This window comes from Jaculus jaculus, chromosome 1, assembly GCF_020740685.1.
Source record: "Jaculus jaculus isolate mJacJac1 chromosome 1, mJacJac1.mat.Y.cur, whole genome shotgun sequence".
Taxonomy (NCBI): domain Eukaryota; kingdom Metazoa; phylum Chordata; class Mammalia; order Rodentia; family Dipodidae; genus Jaculus; species Jaculus jaculus.
Window position 1 is genome coordinate 310,948,423 of NC_059102.1, and position 17,358 is coordinate 310,965,780.

The following is a 17,358-nucleotide window of genomic DNA, read 5'->3' on the forward strand; positions in this document are numbered from 1 at the left end:
TGATGCCATGATGCCTAACCTGCCTGAGCCACAAGATGTCCATATAGTTGACTAAGCATTATTCTGAGTTATTATTATTATTTATTATGTGTATGTATGTACGGACGGATGGATGGGTGTATGGAAGTCTGAGGACAGCTCACAGTATTTGTCTCTTGTTTTCTGCTGGCTGGCAAGCTTCCAGATTCTCCTGGCTCTGCTTTCCATTGCTGTGGGCATGTTGGGATTACTCATGGGTGCACCACTGTGCATCTGGCTTTCCATGGGTGTAGAGAATTGAACTCTGGCTGGCAGGCTTGCAAGCAAGCAACTTTAGCCACTGAGCAAACTCTAAAACCCCTCTTTTGGGTATCTGCTAGAGGGTGTCTTGGGGGGGATTAACATTGAAATAGGTAGAGTAAGTAAAGTATTGTGCCCACCCTAATGTGAGTAGAAATCATCCAACCAAGTAAAACTCTGAATGGAACAAAGACTAGTCCTTCTCTCCAAGAAAGGCTGAGCTCTCTTTCCCAATGCTCTACAACCTTGGTAGGTCATTTTTTGTTCTACCTTTGGATTTAAACAGAAACATTAGCTCTTCCTGGGTCTTGAGCTTGCTGGCTGTCAGGCTGCAGCATCAGCATTCCCGGATGTCGTTTGCCAACTTGCTTCGCAGATCCTGGGATTAGCCTCCAAAATCCAGAGAGACAAGTCCTTATGACCCACGAAATCTTGTGTAGGATTTGCTGTGTCATGCCGGCCAGTCTCCAACATGGTGTCCATGTGGTCACAGACATAGGAGCAGAGCCCAAGGGGAGTAGAAGGCGCCCTGTGACTTGCCTGGTCTGACGCATCTGGCTACCGCGGAGGCACATGGCTGCTCAGCGGCCCGGGGCCTGGGCAGGCAGTGGGGACGGAGCTCGTGAATGCCGTTCCTCGCCTTCAAGTGTAAGATGCGCCTCCTTCACTTTCTTTCCTATAAACGCATTTGAAGGAGGGTCAAAGCCCAGTAGTTAGGAACAGATGCATTGCAGCTCCGGAATGAAAACTGGGTTTTGCAAAAGGCATTGCATTGCCATCATTTAAATACGATTGTGCCGGGCATGGTGGCTCACATCTATGATCTTAATACTTGGGAGGCTGAGGCAGGTGGTCACCATAAGTTCCAGACCAGCTTGGGCTAAAGACTGGGCCTGTGTCTGAAAACAAAACAAAACAAAACAACAATACCCACAACATACCCCAAAACAAACAAACAACCGTGAGGACCCACTATGCGTAAGTACTCTGTGACACACTGAGGAACAGTGGCCTAGCAGTTCAAACACACAACAACCTAAGAGTAAACAAGGTAACTGCAAGTAGCAACCATTTTATCTATGAAGACATATCAGCCAGGGCGAGGTAGAGGTGAGCGGCCGAGCACTGGGGAGGAAGCAGGCAGCCACTGTCCCGCTGAGGCTGCTTTTAGCCATCACACTGGCGTCCAGTTGAGCCAAATCTGGCCAGTAAATTCATCTCCACAGCCGTGTGAGTGGCAGAGCCGCTATTCCTGGACCATGTCTGTACAGAGGGATCGGGGTTGAAAGGTCAGCTGAAAGCTTTGGTCTTGGCCAACTGGGCTGTGTGCAGATGCCGCGGCCAAGTTTGGCTTTGGGAGCTATATTAAGCTTGCCAAGCGCTGGTGAGGCAGCTTCAGACGCTGGGCAGCGTTCTGGGCTTGGGCTCCACAACCACACGCAGCAGAACTTTACCCAGTTAGCCAGGTGACACAGGACCAAGGGTCTGGCTGCTCCCCACGGGGGACTCAGTCTCAGAAACCCTGGGCAGACTGTTCCTGCCATCCTACCTTCTCTGCTCGGCACGGGCCCTGTGGGGAACTCGTGGTGGAAACATGCTCCTTCTGTGACCTGTGAGTACTTTTGGGGGTGCTGAGGGAACGGAGTGACCAGTGTAAGGGTAGCAGGCAGGGTTTCCTAAGCTGTGCTCTGTCACTGCACTCTTGGAACTTTTGTTGTGCGCTCTTGGGGTTTTTGATCTTGGGGAGTGAGAACTGAGCTGGCACTCAGTAGCAGGGACTGTGTGACCTTTTGCAAACCACCTCAGCTTGTTTCTGTTCGAGTCTCATTTTCTGTGTTGCGGGGTACCAGTGCTTGTCCTGATTACCTTACAGGACATTTTATGACTGGCAAAGGTGATGTGGATTTGAAAAGTGCTCCTGAAGGTATACAGTGCTCTGTGGCAGTCAGGTGGTAATAACACTTATTCTCATTTCCACATGATACCTATTCTACACACCTAGCTGCTCACTGAATCGGGTGTGATGTGTGCCTAAAAGGTTTAGGAGGAGTTTGTTTCAACCTGAATTCTTACAAATCAACCTAGGACTAGGCACTGGAGATCAAAAGAAGAAAACATTTTTTTAGTTTTTGCCTTTGGGAGCATCTAACTGGTTTAAGAAATTTGTAGACACTAAACATATAATTGGGAAGATACTTATGCACTTTGCAGATAAAGTGATTTTGGCTATAGATTTCAAAGTGTATGCATCAGTAGTGTGTGTGTGTGTGTGTGTGTGTGTGTGTGAGAGAGAGAGAGAGAGAGAGAGAGAGAGAGAGAGAGAGAGAGAGAGCAAGCAAGAAAGAGACACACAGAGAGATGGTGTATATTTGTATGATTCTATTGGCTGGACTCTGAAAAGACCCTTTCAGTCTTTGTAGACCTACCCCCCTTCTCTTTCTCTCCTCTTGACTTACTGCCTTACCCAAGCGTTAGCTCTACTGATTTCTGCTTAGCTGTTTATTGACAACTGACATTTTCCCCTCTCAAATCTGCTTATATATTATGAATACTTTAATAAAAATTGCTAATGTTGGGCTGGAGAGATGGCTTAGTGGTTAAGCGCTTGCCTGTGAAGCCTAAGGACCCCGGTTCAAGGCTAATTCCCCAGGATCCACGTTAGCCAGATGCACAAGGGGGCACATGCATCTGGAATTCGTCTGCAGTGGCTGGAAGCCCTGGTGCGCCCATTCTCTCTTTCTCTCTGCCTCTTTCTCTGTCTGTCGCTCTCAAATAAATAAATAAAAAGAAACCAAAAAAATTAAAAAAAATTGCTAATGTTACAGCTGAAGTAGATTTTCAAGATCATTTAATATGTTGATTAAAAATTAATTCACAGGGCTGGAGCGATGGCTCAGCAGTTAAGGCACTTGCTTGCAAAGCCTGATGGCCTGAGTTCAATTCCCTAGTACCCACGTAAGCAGATGTACAAGGTGGCACATGTGTCTGGAGTTTGTTAGTAGTGGCGGGAGGCCCTGGTGCACCTGTTCTTTCTCTGTCACTCACTCTCTCTCTCAAATTAAAATAATGATTTTTTTAAAAAGCCATAAGCTATTTTCTTCAAATGAGAACATATTTGGAAGTCCAATGTATATGTCAGCAAAAGAACATATTAGGTTGGCTGGTACTGGAGGTGGTCACCTGTAATTCCAGGACTTGGGCGGCAGAGGCATGAGGGTCATGAGTTCAAAACCAGCCTGGATGAGAGTGTGGTCCCATCTCAAAAAACCTGATAGACTTGACTGAGCCAGATTTAGGAAATGTGAAACTTGAACACACAAACACACCACACACACCATACTCATACCACACACACACATACACATCACATACCATACACACACCACACACAATTCACACACACATACCACACACACATTACACACACACATACACACACTCACACACACACCACATCCCACACACTTGTACACCACTAATCTAGGCTAGAGATGAGGACACAAGCTCTGCTGAGTGACGGGGCCTGAGCACAATTCCATATTGAAGAAGGTGTAGGTCCAGACCAGAACCCGGGCGGAAGTCCAGGCCCATCACCATATTAGAGGAGTGTGGGGTCTGCACCCTGGAATAGGAACTTTGATTCCAGCCTATTCCTGGTTGTGGAGGGCAGTTGAGGTGGGAGACAGCTGAAAAATGCAGGGTCCCGTGTTCTGAGATGTCTGCAGGAGCATCCTGGTGGCATTGGCCCTTGGCTGAACCTGCATAGGGAAGACGGGCCGCCATGTTTCTGTCCTGTTCTCAGGGAGTGGCCTGCCTGTGTGCAGCAGCAGGCCAGACTGCCTGCTGAATCTCGGCTCCGAAAGTGCCTGTTTCAGCAGAGCTGCCTCTAATGGAATAAGACAGCCAGAGTTCAGGGACTCTGGGGCCAGGCAACTAATAGGTCTGTACTCTGATGGCTGCCTCCCATCTCCTCTCACCCCCTGCCATTGTTGGAACCCACACAGACCGCAAGGCAGCCAGAGTGGCGGCGTGGATGGAGGAGAAAGCATCAACCTCCTAACTGATGCACTCTGTCCGGCCACCATCCACACTCATAAAGAAGATGCGTGGGAAAGGGGCTGCGGGCTCAGATTGCAGAGCACATGTGCAGAGCCAGTCTGTTCCTCCAGGGATTCCTGCCCAAAGAAGTGGGGCAGGAAGTTGCCAGGGCAGGTAAGAACCAAGGGTCTCCTCCTGGCCCTAATGGAGGTTACTAGAAAAGCAATAATGACTGGGTGCCTCATTCCAGGGAGCTAGACCTGGCAAGGTACCTAACTTGGGCCTGGACAGACGCAGTAGTCTTGGGGTGTCCTCCGGTCTTTCCTTAGCCTGCTGTCTCCTGTGCTTGGCCCAGGCTGAGTTTGAAGGACATAACTCCTCCACTCAGAACCGCCAGAGGCTCCTGGCCAGGCCACTGAGCTTCCAGCCCACCTCCCAGCCTCATCTGTCATCCACCCACAGGAGGCATTCACCCCACCAATCCCTGGACTCCTTTTCAGGCCTTTGCTCTCAAAATCACTTGCCCACCATCAGCCCATCCAAGCTTTACTCATTTTTGGAGGTTGTTAGAATTCAACGCAAGTGCCGTGGCCTGCAGGAAGGAAGTCTTTCCCTGGTCTCATGGTATATGGTCTTGCCTTCCTAAGCCATCCCAGATGACTTCCATCCTGGTGGCAGTCTCTTGAAGCAGGGCTTGTGCCTGCTTCCTTGTAGTGCCTCCAGTGCGTATGTGAGTGAGCAAGGGGATAAACTACGTTAAGGCTCGGTATTGCACATGAGAAGAGGCAGACCTCTTCAGGCTGCTGTGAGGGTTTGCAGAATTGCGGAGCACTGAGCACCTAAGCGTGCTTCTGCTAGATGGTGGCAATGCAACGCCCACTCTCTTGTGGTCACTGAAGGCTGCTGGGGATGGGGTGGGGTGGGGTGGGGTGGGGCGCAGAGGACCTGGAAAGTCCTCTGGAGATGATGGTGGCCTCAGTCCCAGAATGTTTCTTGTCCATCATGTCTGACTGATGCTTTGCGGACAGAGCCATGGCCAGCCACAAGGCTCCCTCTGTAGGTCCGTTTTCTGAGATGGATCCAAGTACTAATTTCTGTTTTCTTGAAGCCCTCAGGGAAAGGTGTTGACTCATATTCATACTGACACCATTCACACGGTGCCAGTGCTTCCTAACATTACCTATCTCTGCTGCACTGACACAAAGGCCTCTGCCAGGACCCTTCCCCAGAGACACTGCATCACAGTCTTTAGGCATGGACCCAGAAACCAGTTTTTCTCCAAGCTCACAGATACAGAACCCCTGCACTACCCAAAACGAGACGAAATACTGGTCCTGGTTTCTACGCACTCACGTAGAAGGAGGCTCTCCCATCGCCTGTGTTTTCATCTGTCACATCAATTAATCTTTAAAATCCTGGTGATTGATTTCAAAGCAAGGTGCTGAAAGTTATGCCCTTCCTTTTTTGTACCCCTCACAACATCTCACCCAGAGCTTTTGTCCTCCTCCTATGCCCAATAAATATTTGTTGAATTGAAAAGCTAGTGAATTTAGACGGAATCTAAGTGGGGATATATGTTTTATCGATCATTCCTTCCAAAGTCCTTGAATAGAGAAAAACTTCCTTCCTCTCCCTCAGTGTGAGAATCACTGTAACTCCTGTGAGACAACACCATTCAGGTCTCACAGGGGCCGCAGGAAGTCAGCAGGCTCTGCTGTCAGCCCTTGGGTGTTTTCCAAGTGTTTCTGCTGGGCACACACATGTGCAGACTGCACGGCCTTCATTTCAACCTCTAGTGTGCTGACTTCTCAAGTAGGCTGACATCTCTGAGGTCTGAGAGACAGGTCTTCCAGGCTTTATGTCTCCCTTTACCAAATCTAGAATATTGTCACCCGGGGTATGGATACAGAGCTCAAGGGCACACCTCTCTCCCTCTCTCTATATTTGTATGCATGATCACATGAGTGAGAGAACATGTGGAGGCCATGATGGGCGCTCATCATGCACTGAGAAGACAAAGCAGACCAAGGGTCTGGCTTATAGATTTTACATTTTTCTGTAAAAAAAAAAAATCTGTTACTTATCACTAGTTTCAAAGGCAAAAACTGAAAAATGAAATAAGATGTGGAGCATTCTGCCCCTTTTCTTTATTTTTTAAAATTTTTTTTATTTTTGTTTATTTATTTGAGAGAGACAGAGAGGGACAGAAAGAGGCAGATAGAGAGAGAGAGAGAGAATGGGCGCGCCAGGGCCTCCAGCCACTGCAAACGAACTCCAGATGCGTGCGCCCCCTTGTGCATCTGGCTAACGTGGGTCCTGGGGAGTCGAGCCTCGAACCGGGACCCTTAGGCTTCACAGGCAAGTGCTTAACCGCTAAGCCATCTCTCCAGCCCTCCCTATCCTTTTCTTTCCTTTCCTTTCTTTTTTTCTTTTCCTTTTCTTTCCCTTCTCTTCCTTTCCTTTCCTTTCCTTTTCCTCCCTCCCTCCCTCCCTCCTCCCTCCCTCCCTCCCTCTCTTCCTTCCTTCCTTCCTTCCTTTCATTTTGTGCCATAAAATGATGTAGGCCTTGGAGTCAGCATTTCCAGTGGGTCGGTGCACTTACCTCTGTTCCATTTTCTAACAAACTCCCGGATGTGCCTTTTATCACTTGCCTTCTTTGCCTCAGAGGTTGGCACCCTGAGCGCTGGGGAATGTCTAATGATTGACTAATGAATGGATTTGCATTTTTTGGTTTTGGCTCTCAAGAGTCTGCACGTCTTGCCCCAGGGCCATATCTCCTCCCGGAGCACTGCTGAATCTGCAGCGAGCAGTTGATGAAAAATTTAAGCAGGCACAGCTGACATTGTCCTAGGTGCGCGGCCCAGCCTTGCTCTCGTGGAACGCAGGAGGACAGTGAAGAAAAGCGAGCGGGGAGTGAAGATGTGCGGCGGTGCTGGGCCGAGGTGTTAGCTGCGAGAAACGATTTCATTCCTCGTGTGCACTTTCCTCATTCCTTGCATTCGAGTCACGGGCTGGCTGCCGGGCACGCCGTACGTGGAAGCTACCCCTTGAAATGGAACTTGCTCTTTCTCAAGTGCACGCTCACAGCCGTGGGCCTCTGGGGTCAGGTTTACCGAGCCAGCCTTGTGTTGCGAGCAATCACAAGCGAGTCTGTAATAATGCTGAAATCATTTATTCACACTCTTCACATTCGACATTTGCCAAAAAAATTTTTTTTTTCTGTTTCATTTTTCAAGGTAGGGTTGCGCTGTAACTCTGGCTGACCTGGAATTCACTATGTTGTCTCAGGGTGGCCTTGAACTCATGGCAATCCCCTCACTTTTGCCTCCTAAATGCTGGGATAAAGGGAGTGCGCCACCACACCCAGACTACACTCAGCATTTGCATAACCAAACCTTCCTGTACCTAATCTCCCCCCACTCCTGGTCAACCAGGAGGTCAGCAGAGTTCCTCCGGGAATGGTGACAGCCTCCGGTCTCCGGGGTTCTCTCTCCTGGTTCTTCATGAGGTCGAGGTCCCAGTCCCAGGCTGCGCCGCTGATGCCACCTTGGGGCTGGCTGCCTCCGCTTTAATTTTGCTCTCCAACTATCCACGCTGTGCTCCTAACACTGCGTTTTTTTCTTTTTTCTTTCTCTCTCTCTCTTTTACAGCTAAATGTGGTCAACAGTGTTAGCAGTTCTGAGGACATCAAGCCCTTACCAGGGCTGCCCGGTCTTGGAAACATGAATTACCCGTCCACGAGCCCTGGGTCTCTGGTTAAGCACATCTGTGCCATCTGTGGGGACAGATCTTCAGGTATGGGCCCTACGGGACAGGACTTTAGAGAAGGGGCTTGCTACCCTGATCTCCTGGGTACTTTGAGCCAGGAATGAACGGAAAGTATCCTTTACGATGGTCCAGTGGGGGAGCCTAGTTTATATATTTTGGTCATTGGGTACGTAGCTTACAGTCCTAATGAATCTAAAATGAGTTTTTTTCCTTTGTTTTTTTTTTTTTTTTTTTGAGGTAGGGTCTCACCCTAGCTCAAGCTGACCTGGAATTCACTATGTAATCTCAGGGTGGCCGCAAACTCATGGCAATTCTCATACATCTGCTTCCTGAGTGCTGGAATTAAAGGCGTGCGCCACCACACCTGGAGAGATTTCTTTCTTTCTTTCTTTTTTTTAATCTCAGAAGATTAGATTCATTAGAAATATTTCAAAAACACTTTTCAGGAGTAACACTATTGCATGTGCCTGGGACTGAGAGGCTGTTGTGATTATCAAATGTCTTATGTTAAATTTTCCTTAATTTGTTAAAAATTACTTATAGTCCTAAAATATCCCAAACAACTAATTCTAAACTGATACAAATTAAGAAGAATCATAAAAGTACAAAGAAAAAGTATAATATTTCCCATATTATTCTCAAGGAAGGTAAACCCTTTCATGTATATATCTAGCATATTTCCTTTTCAATAGTCTAGATTTTTGACTTGCTTCCATGGGAATAAACAGATATGCCTTATCTTCTTTGGTCCTCTTACATTTTTGTTAAAATTACTTCTTTCCTGACTTCTTTTCCGTGCTTGCCATCCTTTCTGCTCCTACTTCCTTGTCCACCAGTTTTGAACACATATGGGTCTTTGATTTGATGCTTTGAAGAATAAGAAAGCTAGGTGTGTTGGTGCATGCTTGCAATACCAGCGCTCACGAGGCAGAAGGACTGTGCATTTAAGGCAAGTGTGGACTACATAGTAAGACCCTGTTTCCAAATTAATAAATGAGTTAATCAGTTAGCTACTAATTAAAGAAAGAAGGAGAAGACAGGCAAGGTTCTTTTCTGTAGCAGACCTCGTTAGCAATAGCGGGTGGAACATTTTCTCATCCTCTTGTTCTCATCAAAGCTTTTACAGAATGTTACTCCATTGAAAGCTACAGGTGCCTGGGACTTACTTCACCTCATGGCTGATGTTTGCTTGCTTTCAAAAAGTCATTTTCAGAACGTAGAGTCTCAGGGTGAGGTGTACTGTGAGGCATTATTCTCCCCAACAGTAGGTTCCAACAGGAACCAACTGGTGCATTCATGACCTCACAGTGACTACTGATACCACCACTAAGGAGGAACCTCTCCCCCGTGGAATAGGGGCAGGGGCCAGGGGACATAAAATGATAACCTAATGGGAATATGAACAATATGCCATATGTTCATATATTAAAGTTGTCAATAAAAATTTTAAAAAGAATAAGTACTTCCAATAAGTGAAAATGATATATTGTCCCTGAACAAAATTAGTAAAGGTGAAATTAATCTATTAAAAAAAGATCATTATTGGGCTGGAGAGATGGTTTAGTGGTTAAGCGCTTGCCTGTGAAGCCTAAGGACCCCGGTTCGAGGCTTGGTTCCCCAGGTCCCACGTTAGCCAGATGCACAAGGGGGCGCACGCGTCTGGAGTTCGTTTGCAGAGGCTGGAAGACCTGGCGCGCCCATTCTCTCCCTCTCCCTCTCTCTGTCTTTCTCTCTGTGTCTGTCGCTCATAAAGAAAAAATTTTAAAAAAAAAAGATCATTATCAAATCAAGCAGACATGGCCATTGCCATTGTAGAATGCTGGTCACAGCTTGATAAAACATCTCGTTTTTTTGTTTATTTTAACTGAGAATCTGGTAGATGAGTTCATGTACAGCAAAAGCATTGAGTGGCTGACTGTGTCATACTCTGGACAAATGAGGGTCATGTTTCTCAAAATTAAATATTTTCAGAGCTGAAAACATTAGGTTCTTTAGGCCAAGATTAAAAAAAAAAAATCTCTTGTTTATCATTTCTGTGAATTCAGTAAATGAACAGAGCCAACAATTTCAGCACAGACTGGCTTCTCATCCGACAGACTGTCTCTGGCCTCCACTTAGGGTGACCCACTCTGAAAGGAGAGCTGTGAGGTGCACATGGGAATGGTGGCTGGTTCTCAGGAGCTTCCGATGCATGTCAATACCAGCATCAATGAAACAGAATTGGATTGGAAAGCCACAGCAGGTCTGTGGCTTCACGGACACATTTTCAGTCAAGAATCAGACCATTACACATGCTTGAAGGGTCTACTTTCTTACAGTTTCCACAGTTTCAGTCAGGCGAGCACGGCTGCCTGGTCTGCAGGGTTGAGAAGACTTCACACATGGAGAGTAAGACTGAGTCATGACACTTTGATGGGGACAGACGTGGTAGGCAGCTCTCCTGAAACAAGTTAGCAGTTCTTGCCTGGAGTAAAGACAATGAAACTCACAGACATTTATTTTATAAGCCAAATCACCACCTTTTAGAAGTTTATGACATATCTCAAGACAGAGTATCATATTGTGCGATGATGACCATTTACTAGTTTATTTCACCAATGGGCAATATCACTTAAAAATTCTTAACTTTGTTCATAATTTATGGTAAAAATGATAATTTAAAAAAATTTCATGTATTTATCATTTATTTATTTGAGAGAGTGAAAGAGAGAGAGAGAGGAATGGGCACACCAGGGCCTCTAGCCACTGCAAACAAACTCCAGATGCATGTGCCACCTTGCGCATCTGGTTTACATGAGTACTGGGGAATGGAACCTGGGTCCTTCGGTTTCACAGGCAAGTGCCATAACCACTAAGCTATCTCTCCAGCCCAAGATGACAATTTTAAATGATAGGTCCATTGGCCTCGATTTTTGAGAAACAGAAGGATCTTTTCTTGGTAGGTAATATATGGCAGGTAAACAGCATTTTATTTACTATGGACACTGAGATCTTGAGCTGAGATGGGATATTTGTTTAACCAAATCCAAGAAAGACTTGCCTTGATCAAATAAATGTAAAGAAAATCTTAGGTGAGGAATGTCCTTGTCATGCTACTTGAAGTTGGAGACGGAGGAAAGACACAGGGAGAGGTGCTGGACTCTGTGATGTAGCTCACATCCTCTGGGGGTTGTTATCAGTGCTCTGAGCAGTGCCAGGGCATGTGCCCATTTCCCTGGGAAAGAGCCAAGGGCTTCTTTAAAAGGAAAGATCCAAATAAACACAAGGACAACTTCTGCAATGTTCTCTTCTTCTATCCAGGAAAGCATTATGGTGTCTACAGCTGTGAAGGCTGCAAAGGGTTCTTCAAGAGAACCATAAGGAAAGACCTCATCTACACGTGTCGGGACAATAAGGACTGCCTCATCGACAAGCGCCAGCGCAACCGCTGCCAGTACTGTCGCTATCAGAAGTGCCTGGTCATGGGCATGAAGAGGGAAGGTGAGCACCCAGCTGCTCTGCTCCACTCCTGGGAGAGCATTTTTTGTGTCTAAAGCACCATGGAAGGGCTGGACAGAGAGATGGCTCAGCACTTGCAAAGACTGATGGCATGGGTTTGATTCCCCAGCCCCCCTGTAAGGGCAGATGCACAAAGTAACTCATGTGTCTAGATTTCACTTGCAGTGTCAGGAGGACCTGGTATGTCCATTCTCTCTCTCTCTCCCCCTTTGTCTCTGTCTCTCTGTCTTACACAAACACATGCACACACACATTATTTTTTTTAAATGAGCCAAGCATGGTGATGAACACCTTTACTCCCAGTACTTGGTAGGCAGAGGTAAGAGGATCACTGTGAGTTTGAGGCCAGCCTGAGACCACAGAGTGAATTCCAGGCCAGCCGGGGCTACAGCAAGACCCTACCTTGAAAAACCAAAACGACAACAAACCATGAAGACCCATGGAGACAGGAGCATGGCAAGAGCCCTTGTCCACTGGACACTGTGGGAGGGAGAGGGTTGAAGAGGGCGTGAGGATGGGCTTGGGCACCATGATTTCTGAAGGAAAGGTGTCCCTCCAGAGCACAGAGGGTGCAAGATAGCCCTCCTCATTTAGCCATCTTCTTCAGGAGCCCAGAGAGTGGTCCACACACAAGACTCTCTCCCCATGTTCCTCTAGTAGCTAGGAAGCAAGACTCCAAGCTGTGCTCTGCTCCACCACGGGAACCTCAGACTGACTTTCAGGGTCGAGCTGATTTCTTCTCTCTAATCCTAGGTCTCACCTGGGGGGAAACCGCAGGTTTGATTTTGCTCTCTGGGTATAACTGTTGTCTGCTCTGAAGCCATGTGTGCTGGTGTATTTCATGGTCTTTGAGGATTATTGGCTCTTGCAGGTCCGACAGACTAGCCTGCTCATTCCCAGAGACCGTGGTCGTGCAGTTAATAGGCTCCATCTTCCAATTTATAGTGTGAGTGGATCTCCTAGGGTCAGAAATAAAGAAGTCAAAAAGTGCTTTTTTGTTCCCTAGAAAGATCAAAATACCATTCCACTAAGCAACAGAAGTAAATTGAAATGGGCAGTTAATTAACTAGAGGGTTTGGGCAGGTATCTGGTGTTAGTGGGGAATCTCAGTGGATTTCAGCGTCAGGAAATTCTGCCTCTAGAGGTAGGAACATTGTGTTGAGTGAGTTCACTGGACGCCTCCTGCTCAAGGAGCCTCCCATGAGGACATGGGTGAAAGGATGCAGTGTAGTCGCTGAGCCCTTTCTCAGAGGAATACCACCAACAAGGAAATGTGAGCGGAAAGGGGCGGCCTTCCTAACCTACTGCAGCCCACAGATGAGGAAAAGGCCAGAATGCCAAAGAGCATTCCAAGCTGTCTTCCTACTCCCACTTTCTGTGGCTTCTCTTGGAGTGCAACCAGAGTGAACAAGGTGGTCAAGTCAAGCCATTTTTACATTAAAGTCCTCTAAAACATGCCCATCTCTCTGAGAAGAAAAAAAAAAGTCTAAATCCTTGCTATAGCTTCACGGCTACATATGGTCCAGATGTCTGTCTTCTTGTGGTTTCAGCCTTTTGGTCTCTTTGCTGGTCCTCACACTTAGAGGGATGCTCCCGCCTTAGACTCGGGGTGGCTTGCTACCCTGGCTGACTGGACCATTCTCTTTCCATGTATCTACATGGCTGATTTCATCTCTCCTATCACCTAGGCAAAACCTGGTCTGGACTGGGCTGTCCAAAACCACATCAGTTACCCCAACACTTCTTTGTCTGTTTCCAGCAGCATTCATTCTTGTCTAACACATTTATTTTGTCAACTGTCAGGCTCTATGAAGACATCAGCAGAACAGGACAGTTTTTCTGTCTGCCTGTTTTTCTTTACTGTTGTGTCTCCAGTAACTAGAGCCTTATAGGCATGTGACAAATTGTTGGATGAATGTTTTCAAGCGAACTCTTGAACTCTGAAGGTTTAAAAATGTAGATTGAAATCAAACTACGTGTCCACTGTTAGCTGAGTGATTATTTTGTGTGTATGCTGTGCTTACCATGGCTGCAGCAGGAACTGGAGGGCTTACAGACTGAGCATAGGACAGGAAACGTCTTTTGGTGGGGACTCTTCTTTCATCACAATGGAGTTGACACTCCTTGTCACTTCCCGCTGTGATTGGCAAAGTATGAAGTTAGTGATCACAAACGTGTCCCCCCCCCCCCGGCCCCGCCGCCCCTGTCAGCCAGAACATAATGGATGCAGATTTTCTTGTTTGTTGTTTTGTCCTAGAACAGACAAGTTTTCTGATGATACACTAAAGTACCAGCTTTCATTAAGCACAAAGTACCAGATTAAAAGAAGGTGAATGGCCTCACTGGGAGAAATTACCATTTGTACATTGTCTTCATTTAGCTTAATCCATCTAATCTTACCCTGAATAATCCTTTAGCTCAATTAGGGTCAGTGTAACTCAACTGGTGGGCAGTGTGATTCTCATTTTAAGAGAAAATAAATTGGATCAGGACATGTGGGCTGTAAGAGACTGGGCACTTAAACCTAATGTTTTGTCTGCATCCAGGTTTTGCGGGACCACGTTTTAAAAGAATGTGGAGAAACAAAAGCGATGAAATGCTGAATAGTGAAAACGGGAGGGGGCAGGAGGTCTTAGAAGTTTCCACAGGAGTAGATACCCTCTGCCTGACAAACAACAGCCAAGAAGCGAGTCAGTTTCTAATCTCATCCAAGGGTGGGCTGTGTTCTAAAGCCCACTGGAGCTGGGCATGGTGGCATACACCTTTAATCCCAGGCAGAGGAAGGAGCATCAATGTGAATTCAAGGCCAGTCTGAGACTACATAGTGAATTCCAGGTCAGCCTGGGCTAGAGAAAGACACTACCTTAAAAAAGCAAAAATAGGGCTAGAGAGATGGCTCAGCGGTTAAGGCGCTTGTCTGTGAAGCCTAAGGACCCATGTTCAACTCTCCAGATCCCATTTAAGCCAGATCCACAAAGATGAGACAAGTTCAAGGTCCCACATGCCCACTAGGTGATACAAGCAATTGCAGTGGCTGAGGCCAAGTCTCTGTCTCTCTAAAGTAAAAAAATAAAATAAAACAAGCAAGAATAAAAGTTTTTTTAAAAAGCAAACAAAAGATCACTGGGTAAGCTTTCCTTCACTGCTCTCCCTTCTAGCTTTATTTACAGAAATGGGGAGTCAGAGGCCTTACTTTGGATACCTTTCTGAGAACAAAAATAGTAAAATGCTAGAATTATATAACCAATAGAGATTATGGAACTTACAGATAGAGATGGAATTGGGATGGGCTTGGAATTGACAAGACCGTCACCAGGATTTTCTTGGACGTCTAGAGTGGACATTTGCTCTTCTCTGATGGAATGCATCCATCTACTGAAAGAGAAAACAGGGTTCAAAGAGGCTTGGACCTGCCCAGATGTACACCACAAGTGAATGACAGAGGTGATGTAGGACCGGGCACTCTGACTCCCCAGGCTAGCTCAAGCATTCTGAGACTCTAACTCCATGACTTTTGTTCACATACATATGGTTTCAAGAGTGGAGAGTGGTGGGTTACCTTTGAGATACCTGTAGCAGCACTGCTGTGTGATCACTGGTGTCATTACTGTAACTATCCTAAGTGCTCTGGAGGCGGTGTGGAAGGTTTAGGTATAATATCCAGGGGCATCCGGCTTGGTCCCTATGCTGTTTCCACTACTTCCTAGCTCTTGATTGGCTCATAGAACCCCCAAAGGGTTATTGGAGGAATTAAATAAAATATACTAATTAATACACAGTAGTAAACATGAATATTGGCCACTATGGAACCTGAGAACATACAATAAATCTTTCCTACAGGGATGAGTGAAACCCTCAACGTGGAGCGTAGTGCTGTTTGGGTCAGCCATGTCCTGGGCATACTGCCGTGTCTTGTGTTGGTAGCTGAGAAGCTCTGCTACACGGAGGAGCTTTCAGTAGGTGCCGATTTCTAGCGCAAGTGTGGAGGCGAGCAGCAAGTGTTCACTCAGCTAATGGCAAATTCGGAATCCAAATTGAACTCCCTGAAGCCCAGGTTATTTTCTTTGAAGCATGAAGGTTATTTTCCTCGAGAGTGGCAAGTTGGGGGAAGAAATTGATGAGGATCACAAAAGGATCTTGGTTTTCTTACCTAGTTTTTTTTTTTTTTTTTTAATCAAGACAAATAGAAGCCCACTTGCCTTCAAGAATTAGTATGAGAACATTCAACTTTAGCCCTTCCCCCCCCCAAAAAAAATCCAACTGTGAGAAAAATACATACTAGAGTTCCCATAGGTTGTCACTGAATGATGACTGCCAGTGTGGACAGACAGACAGAAGGGGAGGATGGCAAAGAAAGAGTGGAAGGAAAACAAATAGAGAGGGGAAGAGCCAGCCAGAGAAAGCCAAGCCCAGAAGGTAGGGAGAAAAGTGGGAAAGATAAAAGAAATATTCAATTAAACTTTTTACAATTATTTCATTAATCTCCATAGCTACTTCAGTCGGTTCCTATGGTTTCAGCATTATGGACATGGAAACCAAAGCTAAGTCCTACATCCAAAGTTGTCCAACAAGTCACGGGGAGAGCTACATTCTGAAAAAGATTTCTTTGACTTCATGGTACCAACTTTTCTCTCTTTTCTCCATTCCGTTTCTTCTTCTTCTCACTCCCCTGCTTTCCTACCTCGTCCCTTTCTTTTCTCCTCCCTTCCTCTGCTCCTTATATTTCGCTCACTTACACAGTACCATTGCCATCTGGAGGCTCTGGAGGGCATGGGTGTTGTTTTGTGCACATATGCATGTGTAGTATGTGTGCTGTATGTATATATATGTGCAGATGTACATGCCATGCATGTACATGTGGAGGCCCGAGAACACTCAGTGTCCTTTGTTTATCCCTCATCCCCATATTACCTGAGGCTGAGTCTCTCTCTGTGAACCTAGAACTGTCATTTCCATAAGCCAGTCTCCAATTCCCGTAGGACTACAGTTTCAGATGTGCACGACCCCACTCAGGTTTTGTTTTGGTTTACATGGGTGCTAAGGATTGAACTCACGTCCTCTCACTTCCTCTCAGGCCCTCATGCTTGCTTGGCAAGGGTTTCTACCTGCTGAGCCGTCTCCTCAGCCACTGGTGAAGTTTTTCAGTTCTACCTTTCTCTGCTTGACCTTGAGAAGTCAGTATCAGTCAGAGGATGGGCTATCAAGAAGCCTCTGTGGTCCTTGTCCTCAGAGATTAGGGCTCTTTGGCAAGTGGCTGAGGGTAGGAAGGGAGAGAAGCAGAAGTAGAAGTCAGTAGTGAAGACCCTTCACTTGAACTGGAGTTTGCCTGCCTCTTAGCATGCAAAGCTGAGCTCGCGCCTATTGGGAATAAGCAGGAAGGCACAGCCCTGTTGGTAGAAACCCATAAGGAATTCTCCTGCTGGGGGAGGCTGGGGTGCAGGGTCGGCCTTGCTTCCTGATGAACAGACCCAAGCGTTCTGAGAGGTGAACCTTGGGGAAAACTCCAAGTTTGGGGAAACCTAAGGGACTTCTGGCCCCCACTTTTGCCTCTGTGCCCTCCCCCACCCTGGAAATCAGCCTCTCCTTCCGAAATGTCATCTAGGTGACATCCCTCCACCCCTTCACTTACTGAATCCCCACAGCCGGCTCCCTGAAGATCATCTCTGACAAGTCAAATCAGGTGCTTGTGTTCACCCGGGTGCACAAGGGGCCGACCTAATGGGACGTGAATGCCAGGGCTGATGCATAGAATCTGACAGGGGGAGATTTTCACAG

General features: G+C 46.6%; 1 protein-coding gene across 1 annotated transcript in view; it reads left to right on the plus strand.

The window, feature by feature from the left end:
- Positions 1-17,358, plus strand: part of Rxrg (retinoid X receptor gamma) — a 54,424-nt gene that overhangs the window by 24,554 nt on the left and 12,512 nt on the right. The window contains exons 3-4 of the mRNA XM_004651951.2: positions 7,968-8,112; positions 11,386-11,565. Coding sequence (XP_004652008.1) covers positions 7,968-8,112; positions 11,386-11,565 — 325 coding nt within the window. The remainder of the gene's footprint in view (positions 1-7,967; positions 8,113-11,385; positions 11,566-17,358) is intronic.